The sequence below is a fragment of the Hylobates moloch genome, unplaced genomic scaffold (genome assembly GCF_009828535.3).
Source record: "Hylobates moloch isolate HMO894 unplaced genomic scaffold, HMol_V3 SCAFFOLD_4, whole genome shotgun sequence".
NCBI lineage: Eukaryota > Metazoa > Chordata > Mammalia > Primates > Hylobatidae > Hylobates > Hylobates moloch.
Genome location: NW_026652279.1, coordinates 163,653,918 through 163,678,777, shown reverse-complemented (window position 1 = coordinate 163,678,777; position 24,860 = coordinate 163,653,918). Strand labels below are relative to the sequence as shown.

Genomic DNA, 24,860 nt, shown 5'->3' with positions numbered 1-24,860 from the left:
CTATCTGGCATCAAGGAGCTGAAGGACCAAAGGCAGAAACTGCTCAAATATGAAAACAATTCAGCAGGCAACAAATGAGCAAAAACTGCTGAACAAAGAAACGTGGAGCAGCCTAAACATGTCATTCACTAAATCAGAAACACAAACTATCTATAAACATGAAAAATTCACTCTCAATAGTTATCAAGAAACCAAATGGAAAAGTCAGATACTATTTCACTTATCCTGAAATAATCATTAGATAAGAACCTGAAGATTAAGGACACTCAAATCAATGTCTGTTAATACCTTTTTAAAAATAGAAATAACAAAAGACATTTGATTAAATTAGTCCTGACAGACCCAAAAAGAGACTACTTGGAGCCATTTAAAACGATATAAATCTATATCATCGTTGATAATAGGCCTTGTTCTAATACCAAATGGGCTACAGGTAAAATAAAAAGTATATAGCATCCCATTCTTGTAAAAAAATATAATACACACACTCAAATGAGTATACATATATATGCAATGTATATGCATATATATGTGTGAAGAGAAGTCTAAAATTACATAAACAAATTGTAAGCTGTAATCATCTTTTTAATACATATTTATAATTTTCTATGATGTATTTACTTTATTTGTATAATAAAATTATCTGTAGGTTTTCAAGTTATTTACCTACCATGATGTATGTCTACCTCATAACTCATTCCCGGTATATAAATTTCCTCAACAATAAGAAAATCAGAAAAAGATGAATGAAGAAAGCATAAAATACAACACATTGGTAAGTGTGCTATGACTGGAAGATTGCAATCACTACAACAGTTTCGCCGTTCATTTCAGTGATTCCAATCACTGACTCTTCAGACCAGAGCATCCTAGCATCTTTCAAACACAGGATATGTAACTGGAGAGAACACTCAAGGATCATTAAATCAGCCACCACCAAACAGCATCTCACGACACAGTGATGGTTAAAAGATGCCACCACAATCTTGTGAATATACTAAAAACCAGTGCACTGTATACTTTAAATCGGTGAACTCTGTGGTATGTGACTAATATTTCAACTTTTTAAAAAGATGCCATCAAGGACAAAGAAAAAACTACTTTCCCAGACATACTCATAACTCCTACCATCTCAGAATCTTCAAAATGATAAATGTACGCCGAGTATAGCACGACTCTGGGTTCTGGATGGAGCAAGACTTCACCACTGAACACGTCACGGGATTCACACAGTGAGAAACAGGACAGGAGTGCTGGAGGTAACATTCCTGGCATATATTTCCAAGTCGCTTCCTGGCTGACCTCTCTCAGGACACCAAACACACAGACAAGTACAATTTGCTTTGCTTCTCCATCACCTCCAAGAATATGGGGGGAGTCCTTGAGGGTATGGCCTATGCCTTACTCATCTCTCCTTTCCCCAGGGCCAGCACAGTGTCTGACACATCATAGCTGCTCTATAAATATGTCAATGAATGAAAAGGCAACTTCTACATTCCTGTGAAATCCACAGGACTGGCTTTGTACCCTTGAACTAGGATAAGCCCAGCACCACTAAGAACTGACTCTGATTTCATCATCTCTAGAAAATGGAAAACAACCAATACTTCCTGCTGCTTTCTCAGTGAACGATGATTTGTGACAGTTCATGCTGTAAATAATAGTTCTATTTGCTTATTTGGGTATTTACACAATTATCCAAATTAAAGAAATAAAAGACCTTACGAGAATTTTAGGAGAGGTTCCAGGCCATGCCCAGGGAATTCATTGAGAATTTCCATGGCGGTTACACAACCTACAGTTGGTATTCCTTCGGTATAATCACTTCCAAGCAAATAGGCCAAATTTATTAACTTATTCCGGTCCAATCCTAAAGAGTAACAATATTTTTTAATTTTTATTAAGATTTCTTATATAACATTTATAAACATTTTATTATATAAATTATATATGTGTGTATATCTATATCCAACAACCACAAATATCTTATTATTTGAAAATAAATTATTTTATTCAATGGCATTCTGTTAATATTTTTAAAGTGTCATCCATTCTCATAGCTTTAAATACCCTCTATACGCTGACCCCCAAAGTTAGCTATCTAGCCTGGGTCTCTCTGAACCACAGTCACATATATTCAACTATCAACTCAACACCTCCACTGGGTATCCAATGAGCATCTCCAATTTATCAAACCCAAACCCGAACGCTTCGTTTCTCCTCCTCCACTGTGCTCCTTCCTTGTCTTACTGAAAGCAGGTCCACTCAACCAGCTGCTCAGTATCTGGAATCCTCCTCAACTTCATTCTTCTCCCGCCCCACATTCAATCTGCCTGCACACCCTAGCACACCAGACCCTGGTGGGTTTCAGGGTCTTCCTATTCTCTAACATTAGCCCTTGCCACTTCCTCCCTCCTCCTCTCACACTGGCCTCCTTGCTTCCCTAGAACACAGCCCACAAGCTTCTGCCTCAGCCCCTTTCACACACTAGTCCCGAGGCATCTATCTACAGTGCTTGCTTCCTATTTCCTGCAGGCCCCTGCAGGAATGAAGTTACGTGAGTAAAGCCTTTCCCAACAACCCTCTCTGAAACAGCACCTGCACTCTCGATGCCTGAAGTTCACTCTCTCCTTTACTGCTATATTTTTCTATATGGCACATACCACCAACTGTCAAATTATGATTTATGTATCTGCTTATCATCTGTTTCTCCTATTTTACTCTCTGCTCTTTCCCCCTTGTTAAGAACAACTGGCATATAGGAGTCACCAAACATATATTTGCTGGATGAACAGAAGACGATCAGTGCCAGAAACCTGAATACAGGCCCAGGCGCAGGAGTGACTCCCCCTGCTTCCGCTCTCCACCATCTTTGGTTCACTCTGGAGATCTTGAGTAACTAGTCAAAGTTTAACTAAGTCAGATGATTAACTACCTAAACATACTAGGACCTTAATTCCTTAATTCAAATGTTTAAAATCCTATTCCTCTATATAAGCCAAAGATCACTTATATGAAAATTTGCGTAGACCTGCGATTTCCATCAATGCATCAAACTAGTTCCTTGGAAAGAAAAATTCCTAGGACAAATTCTGAAGGTAAGTGTCAGAAAGTGATCAAAAAGACTCTGAAGTCTTACCTAATTGATTGTGAAAGTCCACATATTGATAATATTCTACAAACTTGTTTTTATTAAAAAAGTTTTTATAGACATGCCGTGCTCCAAACAGCCAGATATCACTGTCATCAGTGATGGTTCCGGAAGTCTGATCAGTCAGGTCCAGGATGGCACACTGCGCCTCTGCTTCCATGGGAGCCTGGATGTAGGGAATGCCGAACAGGCGCAGGAGTTCCTGCAGAGTGAGGGGTACACAGTGACCCCCAGGGAAGGGTACCGCCAGGCCCTGAGCACAGGGGGAGCAGTGCCTACCACTTCATGTAATGCATTCATTCCTGCAGAGTTAGGGACACACAGTGACACCCAGGAAAGGGCATCACCAGGCCCCGAGCACCAGGGGGCGCAGTGCATACCCACTTCATGCAATGCACTCCCCCCGCGGTCTGAGGAAGGTGGTAAAGGAAGCCCAAGCTGTCTGCACCCACCTGGCTTTCCAGGAACATCTGTCCGGTGACAGTAGCAGCGGTCCGTTCTTGCTGCTGTTTTTGAGCTTTCAGTGAATTCTGTTGTGCTAAGAGGTTGCACTCCAGAGTTTCCAACTCCTCCTATAAAATTTTTTTTCATTTATAGATTTATATTAATAATCCAAATGAGTTCATCTGTTACAAAAAGCCTGCATTTAGTCTGACTGAAATTACCAATAAGCTCTTTCTCCTTGGGAAGTACTCCACTGGATTTCTAACCAAGACTCTGCAATATCTTTAGAGATCCATCACTAAACCACATAAAAAACAGAGTCTATCCCAGTCAGTAACCTACACAAAAACAAAGCCATCAGCAACCACAAGTTGTACTGCAAATAGCTACTAAATACTCATCCAGCAACTCCTTAAAACTCAAAACCTACTTAACCCGGCTTCCTCAGCAAGAAGTCAAAGCACAATGTTACGGTATTACCAAATTAATATCTTGCCATTCATGGAGTGAATCTTCCGCATCTTTCTCAGCTTCCTGTGGCTCGCCATCCACGTCCTCCCTCTCAGAGTTGTCCCTTGGGAGGCTCTCGGACTCAGCAGGGGCTTCTTCCTCCCTAGTTCCTATCAGTTCCTCTTCGCCTTGTTCTGAGGGAGGTTTGGAAGTTTCATGCAATTCTGCTTGAAGTTCCTGATCACTAATCACGCTTTGCACTTCAATGAAACTTCCTGTACCAAAATTAAAAGGTCACTTCATCTACAACCAAAACATTAAAATGATCCTGCAATCATCAAGAGCTTTCTGGAGGAACCTGAAAAATGCTACATCCTAAAAAGGAAAGATATGACTATAACAGAATACATGTAATAGTAGCGTTATTATTAAATACATGTAATCACAAATGCCTGTAACTTCAAAACAAGCCTTTTCAATTAGGTAAACTGGCACTGTCTTTGAAAGTAGGAAACTCTTAAGATTTGCATATTCGCTTTATATAAATATGTTCTAAGTTAACTGACATTGTTTTACAAATTCAAAAAGGAGAATTATCGAAGTATATAAACAATCATGGAAGTTGCTCAATATGTTTTTATGCTATTCACACAGCACAGAATAAAGCTGTGAGTAAGAAATAGTTCTTCCTCTTCCACTTCCCTTCTCTCCTCTCTTACTGTCTTTCCTTCTCCTTAAAACATATTTATTGGTTCCCTTCCTTCCCTGTAGGTGGAGAGGGCTGGCAAGGCCTGTCCAGCTGGGTTTAAGGAGACAATCGGAACAGAGAGGGCTCTCAGGGACTGGGAGCTGGCACCAAGGACACAGCTGAAGCAAAGAAGAGAGCAGGGCCAAGGAGGAGGCCAGTGGGAGGGGGAGATGGTTACAAATAAAGGGAGAATAAGCAGATGTAAATATATTGAGGATAAGGGGAGCAATGTTTCTCATTGTTAGAGAACTATAAAGAAGCAGGAGGCTAGACTGAACTCCATGGAATTGCAGATATCAGTATAAACTCATGGATTTTAGTACAGATAGACAGAGAAATACAGATGTGTGTGTGCATGTATATGTATACATAAATATACTTCCTGGCACTGTTGCTGAAAGGGCCTGAGACAGTTACACCTCAGGATCCATAAGCACACTTACATCCAGCTTGTGGTGTCTAAACCCCACGCTCCACTGAAAGGAACCAGAGCTCCCTGGTGAAATGGCTGGTTCCAGGACCAGGGCAGAGTGAGTACAAGATATGCCTGGAACAGCTTGGCCAGAAAGCAAGGAAAAGCTCAAAATATAATGAAAAAACTGCTAAAAGCCATTAGAAGGAGCCCCCACTGGCCAAAGCTGTGACAATTTGAGTAACAAAGTAAATTATGACAGTATTGGATTATAACTCACTGAATAAAATAGGAATACAGGAGTCTACACTGATTAAAAATAATAAAAATAAATGGGGAGAAGGAAAAGGTCTTCCTCATAGGAGGATGTCAAGTGATAATATATAAGGAATGATGGAGTTAGAAAAACCATCATTTGGCAACCCACGTAGTAACAAATTATTCAGGTAAACATCAATGGATGCTAACAAGTGGGTGGAAGTTTGTTCAGGAACATCATATTTACATAGCTCCAAAAATTCCTTTTCCACAAAATACTTATTAATTACAAAAGGGAAATAGTAACTTTCGAATGAAGAAAACTAGCAGATACCAGGAACAAATTGTGTGTGTGTGGTTGATTCTCATTATTCAAAATGGCCATCATCTATGAAGTCTCTGTGAACACTAAATTAGCCAATACTGAGTCATTGCTCCTAAACATATATATGTGCATATACACACATATACATATATAACATATATATGAACATATTTCATATATATTATCTTAAATCCTAAAAAACCACCATCTTAATAGATTCCATTTATTTTATAAACAAGAAACAAAGTTCAAGAAACAAATTAGTGACCTGCCTGAAGCTGCCACACTAACAGGTGCCAGAATAGGGATTCAAATCTGGTCCAACTGGCCTGGGGCCGGAGCTTCTGGCTCTCTCTCCATTGCATAATCCCCTACTGTCCCCACCCTCTGGTCATCTCTTTCAGAGCATGAGAACAAGGCAGACTGTCACCTTGCTTAACCTCAGCAGGGGACAGTGTGGCAACTCAAGCTTTTCCCCAACTCTGCAAATGTCCACAAATGACCACAAAGACATTGCAGTGAGTACTGATTTTGGAGTTATAAATAAATTTTAGTGATCAGGCAATTTTGCAAATATGGAATCTACAAATAATGAGGATCAACGGTATACATATGTATACAGATTTGGAGATATATGATATACATATAGAGGGCCACAGAGAGACCAAGAGAAATTATAAGCTAATGTGGTAACATGCTAGCCACTGAGGTACTGGATGAAGGAAACAGTGTTTTATAATATTCGTCCAACCTTTTAAAGTTCATAATTATTTCAAAATAAAAAGTTCCTAAAAACTAGAGGGAAACTCTACCTTCCCCAACTAAGGCACTTCACGCCTTTAAAAATGATAACAAAAAGCAGAGCAACACAGGGAAGGTCAAGATTTCATGACTAGCTCTGAGTCCCTGGGAAGGTCATTTCACCTCTCTTTCTACGTCTCTCGTTCCTTATCTGTAAAAAGTTAAAACACGACTACACTAAAGGATCTCTGAATTCCTACAGACGGGAAATCCTACCGTTCCAAATTTGTACAAAAGCACAGACACGTACCATCAGATTCACTTTCTTCTGAGTCAATTTCCATTGGTTCCACGGCCTTTGGAATGGAAATTAAATCCTGGCCTGCAGATTCAGTGGTCTGCTGTTCTTGGATGGTTTCCAGAAAATTCTCATGCTCTTTAGCACTAAATGACACCACATTTTCTATATTATCTACTGCCTCTGAAAGGACACTTACTATGCTACTTGTTTCTTGCAAACTGACAGGGCCAGTGACTTCAGAAGCAGAATTTGGTTTACATTTTGTTTCATCATCACTTGAAAGAACAGAAGAATCGAATTTGCTGTCATATGGGCAAAGTTCTTTCTGTTGCTCAAGCACTTCAGCATGTGTTTCATTCTTTGACATAGAATTTGTACAAGTTGGAGATGCCGGTGTCAGTTCCCTTCCATTCGGGAGCCCAAGTGCATCACTATGTCTAACCACTGCACTCTCCAGAGGCAGCCAATCTTCTCTGTCCTTAACCATAGACTCATCACTTATCGGAAAGGCTTCAGTCCCCACGTGAACAAGTGACATTTGTTCTTTTGGAACTGAGTCTGTGGGCTCTCTCCCCTCATTAGTGCTGGCTACATGCTCCTCTGCAGAGCTCACACTAGATGACGCAAGTGTTGCAGTAAACGGTATTCCTTTTCCATCTCTCACTTTAAGTCCTTCATCACTGTTCTCGGTGGAGCTGTTTATACGCATTTCTTCTGCTCCTGGCCCTCCCGTCTGCACATCATCCCCAGCACACACTTCTACATCTTCGTCATCATCAAGAGCTCTCTGAATGGCTGAAAGAGTCTGGGGTGATATGGAGCCTTCGTCTACAGCAGCAGGTGCGTTCCTCTCATGGGCCTGCCTTCGATTTTCACTCTCCAGCTCCTCTTCTGAGCTACTTCCCAGCAGGGCAGCTTGCATAGCTAGTAAAGTTCTTGGAGAAGGAGGGGTAGCATCAGGCTCTTTCTCTGTTTTCAGTTTTTCACATGGAGATGACTTCATGTCAAAAGACATGCTGTGCATTTTGCTGGAAGAAGGAAGAGACTCTGAATCCACTTCTGCAACTGTCTTAGCTTGAATACCTTAAGAAGAATTAAAACACTTCTCACCATGCAGTTTTACAGTGTGACAATACACTTCTAGTAAGATGAATAAGAGAACACTGGTTCTCATAAATAAGTATATACATTTTCATTTAATCGGCAACTAGGAGTTAATTCATTAGCTAATTTTAAAGTGGTTTGGCACTATAGTAGTTAATCCATTAATAGCAGTATACAGTTATTACATAACTAGAATTTCATTAATATTATCCAGGGGTGCCAGTTTATAGAATTCAGAGTCATGATATATCTTTGATTTTTAATGTAAATATATAAATGATGGTGCCTGATACCTTTTATCAAGATGTAATGTGAAGTGTCTTCAGAGACCACTCTCCTTGACTCTACCTCCTTCAGAAAGCCCCCTTCATCTTCATACTGCCTTCGGATGTGTCCTGAATGTTGCTGATTCATTTCCTTTTGGACATGTTCTATGTGCTGGTTCAGATAGTTTTTTTTAAGCAAGCCTTTGAGTTGGTACTGTGAAAAGTCATTGGACTCCTAAAGGCAAAATAAACAAACAAAATTACTGTTTTATATTAAATACAGATAATATTATCATATTTCCACCCTTTCCCCAACAGGGAACAAAGAACAATTGGCTTTTTTCATTGATGGTAGTTTCATATTATAAAAGTTGAATAACAAGAAAAACTACAGCTTCCTTTTAAAAAAAAAATCTTCGAAAGAGTTGGGCAAAAAAAAATCACGAATACTATGGCCAGGTGCGGTGGTTCATGCCTGTAATCCCAGCACTTTGGGAGGCCGAGGTGGGTGAATCACCGGATGTCAGGAGTTCAAGACCAGCCTGGCCAATGTGGTGAAACCCTGTCTCTACTAAAAATACAAAAATTAGCCAGGTGTGGTGGCAGGCGCCTGTAATCCCAGCTACCCAGGAGACTGAGGCAGGAGAATCACTTGAACCGGGGAGGCGGAAGTTGCAGTGAGCCGAGATGGTGCCACTGCACTCTAGCCTGAGGGATAAGCGCGAGACTTCCTCTCAAAAAAAAAAAAATCATGAATACTGTTTATGATTTAATCATTATTCAATAAACATGTATTGAGCATGTAATGCATAGCAGTCACTACGACATTTGATTGTGGCTTAACAAACAATCTTTTATCATGCAGGTAAATATGCAAGTGAAGTGCCCTGCACAACCTTATCCCATGAAAGACACAATAAATCATAGTAATCACAGTTATTAATAGTAATACTTAACATTATAAGGCATTTCCCATGGAGGGCATTTTTCTAAATGCTTTTACATATAATACCTTATTTTATTCTCACAATCATCCTATGAAACAGATCATTTTATAAATGAAGAAATCGGGACTTAAATAGGTTAGGCCTCCCTAGAGTCACAGGGCTAATAAGTGGTAGATCTGGGATCAAAAGCATGTCGATTTACTATAGTTGATTCTATTAACATAGTAGACAGCCCCCGCATCCCTGGGGTATGTTCCAAGACCCCCAGAGGATGCCTGAAACTGCAGAAGTACCAAACCTGATTGTCATCAATCAGAACATGTTCCTCTCCGTGTCTTCTACCCCAAAAAGTAATGGCTTTTCCATCTTAACTGAGCACTTATCACATGCTGAGGTCATGACTTTTGCAGTTTATGGTACGACAGCAAAACTAGCACCAATTTCTTTTTCCTTCTTCACAATTTCACAGATAGAAAAGTCATTTTTATGTAGATCTGAGCAACCTCAGCCAGCATACGATTTTTTTTCTTTCCTTATTAATTCAAGAACTTTCACCTTTTCATTTAAAGGAGGCACTTTACAACTTTTCTTTGGCATATTCAAATTGCCAGCATCATACTCTTGCACTTTTGTGCCATCATTAAGTCAAGTAAGAGTGACTTGAGGAGAAGCACTGCAATATCGCAACGGTCGATCTGATCACCGCGACAGCTACTCAGTGATTAACAGGCAGGAAGCATCTACAGTACAGAGATGCTAGACAAAGGGAGGATTCACGTTCCAGGCAAGATGGAGCAGGAGGGTGTGAGATTTCATCACTCTACTCAGAATGGTGTGCAACTTAAAACTTATGAATTGTTTATTTCTGAAAGTTTCCATTTAATATTTTCAGACCACAGTTTACCACAGGTCACGGAAAACTGCAGAAACCAAAACCCTGAGTAAGATGGAACTATGGTATTATGATTATTACTACTGCTATTATTACCTACCATCACTACTATTATCAACATTACATTTGCACGACGTACAGATGATACAAAGGCCCAACGTGGATGACTTAGAACATCTCTATCAAAATTACAGATCCAATAAGCTGCTACTCCACACCACCCTACAGTCCACCACTTCCAGAGACTTCATGGTTGCAGAAAGAAAATAAAGAAGAGTAAATCATTAGGGACTGTCTCTCTTTCTCCCATTTCTTCCTATTAGTGTTTACACAACCAAAATTCTACTTCCTCAACTGCCACCCAGAGATCCTTTCATACTCAAGAAATAAAATGCCTGATAGACAGACTGAGCCTGGATTTTTCTCCTGAAATAAAAATCAATTTACTTCTGTCCTTTGTATATCCAAAGACCCAAGAATGTCACTTCTGTGCACCTTAGTGTGTGCTACCTCACATTCTTTGCGGGAAACACAGGGAGTGATGAGAAAAGAAATGTACCCTTCCTTTTTCATATTTCTGCTATCAATTTAAGCAATATTCAAAAATTGTAGAAAATAAAAAAACACTCCATCTATGCACTAAGATCGATGATGCTGCAAAACTTCTATTCTGTCCTACAGTGGGTGAAAGGAGAACTATGGTAGAAATAACAGGTAGTAGCAATAGAAAGAGAAAAAGAACTCACTCACTGGCAACTAAGACAGGGAATCATCAATAGTAACATGCATTAAGTATCAATGGTAGCATGATCAGGAGACATATTTGCTAGCACCCAACCACACACACCACCTCCACTCTAGCTTTCTGGGCCTACCGAGCTACAAGATGTTCCAAGGTGAAGAAGCCCCATTCCCACTGTCCAGGAAGAGGGGGAGGGAATGTGGAGAGCCAATGGCATCTCTAGGGCTGCGGCAGAGGAAGATATACCTGGAATTTCAATTTAGAACTTATTTTTCCACTGTGATTAGATTCTATATTACTATCAGTTTTTATAGACAATGTATATTATAGGTTACAATAAATTTTATGACCTAACCTAAGAATTGAGTCAGTAAGCATCTACTGGACACATACCATGTGAAAAATACTGAGCTAGGCACTGAAAATACAGAGGTGAGCAAGATAAGCATGTTTTGGAGCTAAGAACTATAAAGTGACATTACAGGGTGCTGGGAGAACAAAGACCAGGAGAAAAGACCTAGTCGTGGGTCAAAAGTCAAGAAAAACTTCTTAGAGTAAATGTTTATAGGCTCGAACATATAAATATACGATGCTTCTTAGAATCTCTGAGATACAGAAATGCTGTTTACGGTTAACTGAGATATCATGTAAGTATTGCTTATTGGCCGGGCGCGGTGGCTCACGCCTGTAATCCCAGCACTTTGGGAGGCCGAGGTGGGAGGATCACAAGGTCAGGAGATTGAGATCATCCCGGCTAACACAGTGAAACCCCGTCTCTACTAAAAATACAAAAAATTAGCCAGGCGAGATGGCGGGCGCCTATAGTCCCAGCTACTCGGGAGGCTGAGGCAGGAGAATGGCGTGAACCCCGGGGGGCGGAGCCTGCAGTGAGCCGAGATCGCGCCACTGCACTCTAGCCTGGGTGACAGCGAGACTGTCTCAAAAAAAAAAAAAAAAGTATTGCTTATCAATTTTCTCTTCTTCCTAATAAAAAGTTTTGCTGAAGTTCTTAATTCTAAGCATGAATGTACTGTTGTGTATTTCACCTCTGGCATTGCTTCAAATAATGTTCTTCTGCGCTTGGTGAACTCTTTCATATCAGTCAAGATTTCATGCTTTACTTCAGGAGGCAGGCTGCTGAAGTCCTCAGACTCAATATCTATCGCTTGAGGATTATGAAAGAACTCTTCCTGTAAAGATAAAAACACAGCACCATGAAATTTACAATTCGTACACTTAGTTCTATTCACCATTAGGGATATGTATTATGTTTATATAATAAACACAGTTCTACATAATCAACAATTGGCTAAACACAGTTGCATATAATCTGTGACAGGCAACAAAGTGAGGAGGCAAATTAGGGAATGTAGCCATTCACTCTTTAATTCATTCAAAAGAAAAAAATACTTAGCAGGTACCTCTAAGGCACCAGGCACTGTTCTAGGTGCTAAGGTACTGTGAGATCGGATGAGGTGCCAGATAAGGTGCCTGCTCTTAGGAGTAGAGGAGAGAAGACAATAAATAAATAAATAAATAAATAAATAAATAAACAAACAAACAAACAAGATAATGGTAAAATAAAGCAGATTTATCTGATATGAGAGTGATTACATGAACAGAAAGTGGAAAAAAAGATTTATGTGATAGATAAAGAAGACCCCACTAAAAAGAGGATGTGTGAGCAGGGACTTGGAAGAAATCAAAGAGCCTCACTGAGGACAGAGCATTTCAGGCTGAGAGAACAGAAAATGCAAGAAGCCAAGACAGAATGAGCCTTAGGAATTCAACTTTTCTCAACTTTAACTCATTATCAAAAGTACTTTAAAATCTTTCATTAGTAAAAAAGATAAGCTAATACAACCTGTTGTCCTGCATGTCTGTATGTTACATGTGTACGTACCAACCAGCAAACATGTAGGACAGACCTGCCACTGCGCTCAGGGTTTCCTGTGCTTTCCCTCACTAATGCTCCCATCACCCCTATCAGGAAGGCATTGATATCAATTTCGTTTTACAAAAAAAAAATAAAGCCTTAGAGAATTTAATCTGTGTAAGATCACACAGCTAGTGAACAGTGGAGCTTGGATTGAAATGCAGGTCTTTCTGACCACGAGGCCCATGGTCTTAACTAAGATTGCTCTCACTAGCTGCATTAATAGCACAGCACCTCCACAACCTGAAGGATCTCGAGGTTTTAGCTCAAAAGTCTTCTACCTGATATAACAAAACAATATGAACAAACAAAAAATAGTGAATTTGGGAATCAAAAAATGCTAACTGTGACACTAAGAAACTTGAAAAATGTTTATGAAAAAAACGTATATATACAGCATAATCTCAATTTGTAAAAATGTTATTCATGAAAATATGTGTGGGACACTCTTCTTGTCTAACTCTCTGCCCCTTCCATAGGGACTGGCCTTAGTAACTAGCTTCTGAGGAACAGGATGTGGTGGGAAGGATGCTACACAACTTCCACAGCTAGGTCAGAAAGGCAACAAGGCTTCTGCTTAGAACGTTCTCTTGGGATGCCCACCCTCAGAACACAGTCACCATGCTGAGAAAAAGCCCAGGCCACGTGGAGAGGCCACAAGTAGGTGCTCTGGCACCGGCCACATGGAAGACTGGCTGACAGCCAGCATCAACCACTGCCCACGGCAGCAAGGAAGCCTTGTTAAGTCACTCCAGCACCAGCTACAGACTGGCTGCATCTACACAAGAGACCCCAGAGAGAACTGCCTGGCTGTGCTCATCAACCCCTGGAACCCAGACAGATGATGATAACAAATGATGTTTTAACCACTAAGTTACACAGCAACAGATAACTAGAACATACACACATATGTGTACACATATATATCTTTGATACATATATACAAATACAGAGGTATTCAACTATATGGGGCAGGTGAAGAATGGATGAAAATATATCAAAATGTTACTACAAGTTATTTATGAATGATATGTTTTCTATATTTTCTATGTAAGCACACATTACTATTGGTTGGTTGGTTGTAAAAGAAAAATGGCTTATTTTGAATCTATAGATGTGCATAATGGCAAATTCCATATATATATATATATATATATATATACACACACACACACACACACGTATAGGTGAGTATTTGTATACATACCTGTACACATATATATGTGCACAAAAAATGGCGTGAGCCCAGGAGGCGGAGCTTGCAGTGAGCGGAGATTGCGCCACTGCACTCCAGCCTGGGCGACAGAGCGAGACTCCGTCTCAAAAAAAAAAAAAAAAAAGCCATCTGTCTTTACTTTTTATCAGGAACTTTCATAGTTTGATATGCCTCATTAATATTCATTTTCATGTCATTCATTTCAAATAACAGAATACATTTTGAATTCAAAAATGATCTAAATACCTGTAATGCTTGTTTTTGATTCATTCTTTCTTGCCATTCTTTTTCATCTTCCTCTTCTGAACTGAAAGTCAAACATACTTTTACAATATCTATGATTTTTAATGACTCCTTACAAAAATACTTGTATGCAAGGTGCTGCTCGTTATAGGGGCTACAGTGGTGAATAAAACAGCAAGATCTGTGCCACTACCAGTCTCACAGTCTGGTAGGGGACACGTGTAAGTAAGCAATTAGAGAGGGATCTAATAACTTCCACCACAAGGGAAGGGCAGGTCGCTAGAGATGCAATAGGAAGTCACCTCACCCAGTTTAGGAGTCACGAAAGCTTCAGGATCTCCTGCAATTACACTGGTTGGAGTTAGCCATGAATAAGTGAGGAGTCTAGTTGTAGGGAGTGGGAGGTTCATGGAGAAGAGTGTTCCAGGCAAAAGAACTAAGTTTTATAACCATATAGAAACAAGGAAAAGAAAGCCTGCCTGTGGATGATGTGAAGAAAGGAAAGGATAAGACTGGAAAGTGTAATTAAGGAGTTAAAGTTTTACCCTAAAGAAATGAGAAGCTAAGCTGAGTGTGGTGGTTCATGCCTGTAATCCCAGGCAGGTGGATCACTTGAGGTCAGGAGTTCGAGACCAGCCTGGACAACATGGTGAAACCTCATCTCTACTAAAAATACAAAAAATTAGCCAGGTGTGGTGGAGGTGCCTGTAATCCCAGCTACTCCGGAGGCTGAGGCAGGAGAATCGCTTAAACCCAGGAGGCGGGAGTTGCAGTGAGCTGAGATTGTGCCACTGCACTCCAGTCTGGGCAACAGAGACTCCATCTCAAAAAAAAAAAAAAAAAAAAAAAAAAAGAAAGAAATGAAAAGCTAGAAAGTGTTTTAAGTAAGGAAATGACAATATCAGATTTGGATTTTAAACAGACTATAACACAAAACAGAGATTGGGCTTGGTGGGAGGAGTTATTACAAAGAGGGTAAGATCAAAAACAAAGACAGAAAGAAGTTTAAAAGCTAATAATGTAACCTGGAGAAAAAATAACGGTGGTAGCAACGGAGACAAATAGAACTGAGCTGATACAAAAGCTAAGTTTGCTCTTGGGAACTCCTGGGAAAGGAAGAGGTGGAGGGAAGGACAGGGGACAAAGGCTTCTGGTTCTTGTCAAGCTTCTGGTTCTCCACCTTCACTTCAAACACAGAAGCTACCAACCATTAAGAGATAGACGGGGGAAGTGGAGTCCACAGAGAGGCTAAGCAGAAAGGGCCAGAGAGATGCCGGGGGGAGCGGGGCAGTGTGGCATGGTGTTTAGGGCAGAGAAGTTGAGCACACTAAGAAGTGCAAAGCGTCTGCTAGATTTAGCCACAAGAATGTCATGGGTTGTGGTATTTTCGCATCATGGTGAGAGAGACCATATTGGATTGAAAAGCAGCTAGAGACAGCATGTGTAACCAAAGTGTAAGCAAAACTAAAATTCATGCCTTGGAGAATTTTAAATCCACAGCCCTGGCAGAAGTTCTTTAGAATGAAGAGGAATAAGAATCATGAATCACCAAAACACAAAGAATAGTAAATAAAAAACTTAGTCTTTGAAAAATATTCTGAAAGGTATAGAGCATGCCTATTTCAGATGCATTAAGAAATGTTCACACACCTTATCATGCAGATAACACATCAAGGTTTAAATGTGTCTGAATATGGCAATGACTAAAATAATATTCTTAAGTAGTTAAACATTTACCTGTGTTTTTCTTCCTCTTGTAAAGGAGGCAAAACATAGATATCGTTTTCTCTTCGAACGTGCGTAAGACTGGGTAGTGTTTCATCTCTGGAAAGTACACAAATCTTTAAACAGATTATGCAGACCCTGCTCAGGATGGTGAACAGGGACCTGACCTGGCTGCCCTCAGGCCACTGCTGTGGAAAATAAATGCAGCCGAGAGAAAGGAAGGAACCGTGGCGGGGCTGCTCACCTAGAGTCAAGAACAGCATAATCAAAGTAAAAAGTGTACATGATGCAACACGACAGCTTTTTTTTCTCATTAGCAAAGTTGATTCTCACAGAACGGAGAATTGCCACAACTCCAAATTACCAGGTCAAATGGCAGCCTACTTGTCTCATTTCACTCTCTATTTTCTGTTGAGAGTCAAAATTAGATAGGGAAAGAGAATCGCAGGAAATCAAGACAAAAATCACTTTTTTAAAACTTCATCTCTAACATGACTATAATTTTCCTCTTGCCTTTTGCTTCTGAAGGCAGTTTTGATGGCTTGTCTTTTCAAAAATGTTTTCAGAAGCTTCTCTGTCGTTTTCCTGGAGTCACTGGATGCTGAGTCCTTTCTCTGCCTTCTCTTCGCCTATGAGAAGAAAGAATGTAAGATCTCACTTCAGGATATTAGACCACTAGAAACATTGCTGTGATTTTATCTCCCAGAGAATTTGGTTTGTCTGAGTTTTCAGACTATGGCTGCTTTAGCATTTCCTCCTAATTGCCATATCAACGAATATCTTCAGGTTGCTGCTACATAATGGACACCCAGAGTTTCCATCTATTACTTAATGGGCTACTATACAATATATTTGGGAAACTATTAATTTACTTTCAGTTTCTTTTAAATATCCTTTAATATGCCCCAGAAGTGGAAAGCTTAAATGCTTCCCAAAAGGAATTATTTATTTATTCTATAAAATGTCACAGTGACACCAACAACAATTTCTAATATTGCTTTTTATAAACATGTATTACTTACATGTAATTCGGCCCTTCAATATTCAAGATTATATATCATAAGAAATTCTAAAATGTATAGAAATATCTCGTAAGAAATGCTCAAGTAGTGACAAATGGATAGTCCCTGTGCTTATGGCTGAATATCGGATGAAAATAACCAAGATATTCTCTTTTCCTTTCTAATCCTTCCACAAAGTACCTCATTTACAGTATGCCTCGGGTAACTGAAAACTGCAACATTCAAGACTAGACACTCTTACTGAGGCAACAAAGGTCCCCCAGCATTTATAAAACCTTACTTTTATCCCATATCCTCACTTAATTAGAGAGTATCTGTCTGGTATGATTACAAAGTCATCACTTCATTACTTTGGTATTTTCAACAAATAAAAGTCATATATCCAAATGGGTGCTGTCATTTGGACTGTTTAAACATTATTTTATGTCATTTTTTTAGAGATGGGGTCTCCCTGTGTTGCCCAGGCTGGACTTGGGCTCAAGCAATCCTCCTGCCCCCGGCCTTCCGAAAACATTTTTAAAAACTACCTCCAGAACAATAAAGCAGCAACTCATTCTCACTCTTCTATATCATGGTCAATTTCCTTCCTAGATAATCCACTTTAGTTACCACTTCGCACCACATAACATTGCTTACTCCTAAAATCCAATTCCCCTTAAAAGAAGGCTTGCTATCACAGAGGATACTTGATCTCAGATTCAGGGAGGCACTTCCCAAAGAGGGTTTCCACAGTGTTCTGAGTGATGGCCACATCCTTAAAAGAAATATAGAACACCTAACAAGATCCTCTAAGGGCAAAACCCTCAACGGCAAGGTTTTTAGTAGTTAGTTTTATTTAAAAGTTAAATTTTATCACTGTACCCATGATGAACTCTCATAAAACTTTTTAAAAGAAAAATTAATTGTTCAAGATAAAAAAGTAGATGTAATTAAATTATGTGTCAAAATAAGTCTGTTTCTAAAATTCTAAAGAGAAAACAAAAATTTTATGTGAACTTTTCTAAGAATGCAGAAAGAAAAAAATTATTTGACACCAAAAACTCTATGACACTTACCAAAGTCTGTTTCTTCAATAGTGGAGCATCCCCATCAAACACAAAAATAGGACGAATTCGAAAAAATAAGAGTTTGCAGAGCCGATGAAACAAAGTGAGAAGATGAGGATTTTCTATTGGGTCCCCATGGCGATCCCGAACTCCTTTAAGTGCTTGGTTTAACCAAATGCTAATATCTGGGAGAATTGTTAATGGAAAAAACTCTGGAATTTTTCTGTTCATCCTCACAACTTCAATTTCCTAATAACTGATATTATCCAAATGTTGAACACTAAATACTTATCACTATTCATTTAAAATTGAAAAACATTTAGCTCTCATGGGATCTACCTAAAGTCAGTTAACTTTAGTTGAGCTCTTGTTACCCCTATTCACATACAGAATTTGAAAATCATACAAAGACAGACATATCCTTTTAAGAAGTCTCATTGCAAAGAATTGCTTCTTTAAAAAAAATAAGTGATTGCTGAAGAATTTTCATGAATTAGCACAAATTTTCTGGAGGACAATTTGACAATTCAAATTGTGAATTGTCAATTCACAATTTAAAAAGTGAAAAAAACTTTTTAAAAATTTGCAGTCTATTTTACCACTTCCAGACATCGATCCTCAGAAAATCATCATGGATATATAATGAGAGTTATTTACAGAATGCTTGTTTATAATAATGAAAATATAAAAATCAACTTAAAAGTTTTACAGCAGGTCTTTTAAAAAAACTAATCATAGGCCGGGCGCAGTGGCTCACACCTGTAATCCCAGCACTCTGGGAGGCCGAGGCAGGTGGATCACAAGGTCAAGAGATCAAGACCATCTGGCCAACATAGTGAAACCCTGTCTCTACTAAAAATACAAAAATTAGCTGGACATGGTGATGCGTGCCTATAGTCCCAGCTACTCAGGAGGCTGAGGCAGAAGAATCACTTGAAGAATCACTCAGGAGGCAGAGGTTGTAGTGAGCCGAGATCGTGCCACTGCACCCCAGCCTGGCGACAGACTCCGTTTCAAAAAAAAAAAAAAAAAAAAACGAATTATGGCAGACCTATTTGCTAGAAAACCAAAAAGCCCTTAAAAATGGAAGTTGCAGGAACATGTATGATAAGGAAGACAGTCATTAAATATTATTAAAGATAGTAAAACAGGTTGTAAAAATATATAAAGTATAACTCCATTTTCTGATACAGTATATATGTTAAATATAAAAAAACTAGAAGTTCGCACACCAAAATATTAAGATATTATGTCTGCTGAGATTAAACATAATTTATATTTTCATCTTGAAGTTTTCTTACATTTTTTAACTTTTCTAAAAGGTGCTTCTCAAAAAATTTTATATTTGTCCAAAAGAAAGAGTGACACCACGCTCTGCTGGTTTTCCTGCTCTCAGACTCCTTGCCAGCTCCTGTAACACTGTTAAAGTATTCACTTCGTCAGTGATCTTTCTCAGGTCCTCTTCTTTCCTCCTGTCTGAACTATCAACCTCCACTCCCCTCCACATACACCACGCACTGACTCCATGTGTATGTCTGGCCCAGAGTGCTCTCTTGACCCCAGAACAGAGAGCCCAGATGACATCTCTACCCCATGCCTCACAGACATTTCAAACTTAACATGATCAAAACTGAACTCCATGTCTTCTCCACTCAGCTGCTCATGCCCCCATCTCAGTGAATGTCCCTGCCATTCACCCGAGGCAGAATGCAGGGTATCGCCCCCTATAGCTATTACCAGGTCTATCAATTCTACCTTCTAATATTATCTTGAAGGTATATACTAGATTTCACCAACGTATCTTTGCGAAAACCATCCAAAGCTTCCCACTGCCTTCAAGATACTATCTAAAACTTCTTCTCCTGGTCTAGGAAGCCCTGAATGATCTGGCCTCTGCTCACTTTCTGCCCCTGGGCTTTCCTCAAACCCTGGAAATCACTAAGCTCCTTCCTGCCTCCAGGTTCCTCTTACATGCTGCTTCCTCTGCCTGAAACAGTTTCTCCCTCTCTCCGCCTAGTTCTCTCCTACTCTAAGGTCTCAGTCCATGGGTCCCTTCCTCAGTCTAGATGAAGACCTCCTCCTTATATACATTCCTATTTAAAAAATACATTGAGGCCGAGTGCGGTGGCTCACGCTTGTAATCCCAGCACTTTGGGAGGCCGAGGCAGGCAGACCACCTGAGGTCAGGAGACCAAGACCATCCTGGCCAACATGGTGAAATCCTGTCTCTACTAAAAATACAAAAATTAGCCAGGCATGGTGGTGTGCACCTATAAGGCTGAGGCAGGAGAATCGCTTGAACCCGGGAGCCGAAGGTTGCAGTGAGCCGAGATCATGCCACTGCACTCGAGCCTGGGCGACAGAGGGAGACTCTGTCTTAAAAAAAACAAAAAAACAAAAAAACAAAAAAGAAAAGAAAAAAAAAAAAAAAAACAGAGAGAAACCTGGACTGATACTAATATTTGCAGGTAAATTTCTAATACAGGAAAGAATATTGAAGGAATCCCTATCAAGTTATTTCTGTTTTTATTATGTGGCAGCAATTTTTCTATGCACTGGCATATCCAATGCACTGAACAAAACACAGTATTGGCCCTATGGAGGTTATACTCTAGCAGAGAAAAAACGCAGCCTGTATGCTCCATGGCTTGCCCAGGCAATTTGTGCACCGCACTCGCTTTCACAGGGACTCTTACACACAATAAATATCTGCTATTAAATAAGTTGAACAGTTTAGTATTTAAATGAATGTACATAGCCTAACTTTTACTAACATAAAAAAAATGTAGGCCCATCAACAATTAACTTACAAAACATTATGTAACAAAATACCTAGTGGAAAGCAAGCTACTGCTATGCTTATTTCTATAATATTTAGCAATACCATGGGCCAGGCATATCCAAGACCCTAGGGATAGGCACCAAACAATTCAGCCATGAACAAAACAGAAATAGTCCCTATCTCCACGAAGCCAGTGCAGCAGGACAAAAGGAATGGCAGGAGGTGATACAGCCACTGGGAAGTTTCTAGAACGTGATTTAAGGATAACTTTGATGAACATGTGAAGAACAGATTATAAGGAAACCAGTTCTAAAATGGGTTACAATAGCCCAAGTTAACGCAGACAGTAGTGATGGAGACCATGAGAAGAGGTCGGATAAAAGATACATCTCAGAGGTAGAACTTAGTGTTGATGCACATCTGTCTTGTATTAGATCGATGTTTCTGCTTGCTACAAGTATAGTCTGGAAAAGCCATGGAGCTCACTATTACATAGGATTAAATTAGTTTCTACTTGGCCTAGTACTTTAAACTTTAACTTAAGTGAGGAAATCTAGTTTCAGATCAGTGGCTCTCATCCCTGCTATCCATTAGAATAGGATATGAAGCTTCTGAAACATACGGATTATTAAACCCCATGGGCCTAAAATTCTAAATCATAGAGACTGAGGTAGGTCTTCTTTTATTTTTTATTTTTCAATTAACTACAGGTAGTGCCAATTCTCAGCTAGGGTTGAGAATTTTGGCTTGAATTCTTAGAGATGAAATATGTAAAATTAGACGATCTGAAAATATTCACATAAATTGTTAGACAAGAGATATGAAAAATGAGACAATCTGAAAATATTTGGATAATTTGACTTGTCTAATTTCAGTAAGTTTATATATGCAAAATTAAATTTCTGCGGACAGAAAAGTTAAAATCTGCAGCAAAGCCAAAAATCACTTTAGGTATAAGACCCAAAGACCAATAACATTTCAATACAAAAAATAAATTTCTTTAGTTCTTTAGTTAGGTGACTTAAAATGTAATTAATCTCCATTAGTATACATAGCCTAAAGAGATGGTAATATCTTGCTAATACACTTAAATGCATCTTACAAACATTAAAATCTGTTAAGAGACAAAAGTTTAACTTAATTCTGCATTATTTGACACAGACATTTAGACTGTATAAATAAGACACTAAGCTATATAGATGGTTTAAAGACCAAACAATTTATTATAGAGATACAAGAGTAAATTATGAAACTAGTATAATAACGGGTAAGTTTGTCATTAACAAACAATAGAATAAAATCTAAATAATTTCAGGTGTCTGAACTCCCATGAAAATGAAATAAAGCAAAACCAATTGTAGAACAAGTAATCAGATATACTCCTTTGACATAAACGAGGTTATTATAAATACATGAGGTTGTCATTATGACTAGAATGTCTTTCACAGTCCTCTTTCTTTATTTATTTATTCAGAGACAGGCATGAACACGGCTCATTGCAGCCTTGACCTTCTGGGCCCAAGCAATCTTCCTGCCTCAGCCTTCCGTGTAGCTGGGACAACAGGTGCAGGCCACCACGTCCAGCTAATTTTTTAACTGTGTGTAGAGACAGGGATTCACTACGTTGCCCAGGCTGGTCTTGAACCCCTGGACTCAAATGATCCTCCTGCCTTGACCTCCCAAAGTGCTGGGATGACAGGCATGAGCCACTGAGCCTGGCCACAGTCCTCTTTAGTAATTCTTCACAAGGGCTGCTACATAAAATGATCTAAATCTTTGCTGAAGTTTTAAGGGTTCTTCTCACTGAAAACTAACCTTTACCCTTTATTTCTGAGAAAATCTAGACTGCAATGATACTGACGAACCGCTTGAGGGCAGCAACAGCGCATATGCTCTAAAAAACAAAAAACAAAAAACAAAAACAAAACAAAACAAAAAACCCTTTGGCTTTCCCCAATTCAAAGTACCCTGTATAAAAACTTTTAAGCCAAAAATCAATTACAGATGTATTTAAAGATTATTCACTTGCAAAAAATGATAACAATCTCATTATGTTTTAAAACTTATCAATGTAGTTTTATTTATAAGTTTTGTACCTACTGAAGAATTAGGGCTCCACAGTCATGGACTCCTTTGCTGAACGCCCACACACTCTTGCACTCCATTTCCCGTCCCCAATCCCCCCGCAATCATTTACAGGACTCCTTCCACAAGCCCACGAGCCCCTAGACTCATAGATCCCCATTTAGGAAACTGGTGTAAGGTATCACCAGACTCTGCGCCAGAATACTCAAAGAAAAAAATGACTACGTAACAAAGAAAAAGATAAAAATTTCAAAAGCAATATCATGTTTTGCTAATGAAAAAAGAATTTAATTCCAATGACAAACAAAACCAGCCAAACATGTACAGAAACAACAGTCCATAAAAAGTCAATTAAAAAGATTGGTAAAACACCTGTCCACACTACCCTTCCTCTAAGAAACATAAATGGGGCAAGACTCAAGCAAAACTAATGGTCGAAGTCTACTCTTCTCTCCTTACTGACCTCCCGGACGGGATAATAACTTTAAGATTTACTGTATTAATCGCGCTAAACTTCTCTCATTTAGGTAATTTCTTTATTCCTCATTCCAATCCTGTGTGTAGATACTATCACCACCTCTACTTTGCAGATGAGAGAACTAAAGCAGAGAGGAACATAAAGCACCGCCACACAGTCACAAACCAGGATGCACAGGCCGCTAAGACTGCAAAGCTGGGGAAAGCAGACAGGGTGGCCCTCCTCATCACCCGATTCCGCACTCAACCTACCACGGATCAAAAATATTTGCGGTGGAAAAAAATAAATAAAACATACCAATAAAAACTAGGAAAATTTTAAAATACAGTATAACAACTATTTACAGATCACTTACATTGCATTCGGCATTACAAGTAAGCTAGAAACTTTTTAAAAGATTACAGGAGTGCGTAGTTTATATGCAAATACCACGCCATTATATAAGGGACTTGAAGGAACTTGAACATCGTGGTATGCGGAGGGGGGGTGGAATCAAAGCCCCAGGGATACCGAGGGACGACTGTACTTAGAAAACCTAGTGACAGAGATTCTACAGTGACCCCGACCCCGACCCAAGACCACCATCCTGCAGATGTCATTGTGCCCAAGGCAGAGCCCCACGAGGAATCCAGCCCCGAATCCGTGCACCCCAAGTCCCAACGCGGCGTTAAGGATACCAATAGCCAAGATCTTCCCTTCCAGCGCCTCGGGGCTGACCTGCCGCCCGGAGCACTCCAGCAGCTTCCAGAGCCCCTGGACCCCCATGAGGCGGCTGCGTCCTCAGAGCGGACCCCGACAACTTCTACTCTAATTCTTCTACGACGGGCTGCACCGCCGCCTAGGACGCCGGGAGGAAGCCCTCCCTGCTCCTACACAACAAAGATGGCAAATAATACAGAAGCCACGGTTTTCCAAGCGGGGATGGCACTAATGGGAGCGCATTAAAGCGGAGAGACTCCGGCTGCAGCACGTCCCAGCAGCTGTCACCGCCTCCCGGAAGAAAGGTCCAGAGAATGGCCGTTGGCGGGGAGGGGCAGGGCGTCGCCTCACCCAGCGCTTAGGCCCAAACGTCTGCGCCTCTAATGGACGACCGGGATGCAAGGGCCACGCAGGCGACGGAAACAGCCAGAAGATGTCCCTGCGACACCGCTCCCCTTCGCTGGTGGGTCCGCAAACCCACGAAAAATGGGCCCGCTCGGTTTCCGTCTAATACGACGCGTAGGGCGGAAGCCCCGCCTCCGCAAATGACGTATATTTTCTGCGCTCGCAGCACTCCGGAAGTGAGAGGTTTAGCCCTAGTGTTGAGCTCTTGGTAGTTACCTGCTTCCGCCACGCTGGCATCCTGAAGGCATTAAGCATTAAAACAACGCGCAAAAGCGCCTTCTTGGTGGGGTAACGGGTTTTTGTTTTTGTTTGAGACAGGGTCTCACGCTGTCGCCCATACTGGAGTGCAGCGGCGCCTTCTTAGCTCACTGCTGCCTGGAACTCCTGCTGCCCGAGCTCAAGCGATTCTCCCATCTCAGCCTCTCAAGTAGCTGGGACCGCA

General features: G+C 40.1%; 1 protein-coding gene across 2 annotated transcripts in view; it reads right to left on the bottom strand.

Moving 5' to 3' along the window:
- The window catches only part of ERCC5 (ERCC excision repair 5, endonuclease), a 46,276-nt gene extending 21,791 nt beyond the window's left edge, over positions 1-24,485 (bottom strand). For both annotated transcript variants that reach the window (XM_032151276.2, XM_032151277.2), the window contains exons 1-12: positions 23,992-24,485; positions 17,979-18,154; positions 16,415-16,530; positions 15,914-16,000; positions 14,180-14,240; positions 11,828-11,971; positions 8,228-8,435; positions 6,840-7,913; positions 4,076-4,320; positions 3,604-3,723; positions 3,140-3,353; positions 1,726-1,870 (exon numbers count right to left, since the gene is read on the bottom strand). In XM_032151276.2, coding sequence (XP_032007167.1) covers positions 1,726-1,870; positions 3,140-3,353; positions 3,604-3,723; positions 4,076-4,320; positions 6,840-7,913; positions 8,228-8,435; positions 11,828-11,971; positions 14,180-14,240; positions 15,914-16,000; positions 16,415-16,530; positions 17,979-18,154; positions 23,992-24,079 — 2,678 coding nt within the window. In that variant the 5' untranslated portion in view covers positions 24,080-24,485. The remainder of the gene's footprint in view (positions 1-1,725; positions 1,871-3,139; positions 3,354-3,603; positions 3,724-4,075; positions 4,321-6,839; positions 7,914-8,227; positions 8,436-11,827; positions 11,972-14,179; positions 14,241-15,913; positions 16,001-16,414; positions 16,531-17,978; positions 18,155-23,991) is intronic.
- Between the last annotated feature and the right edge of the window lie 375 nt (positions 24,486-24,860).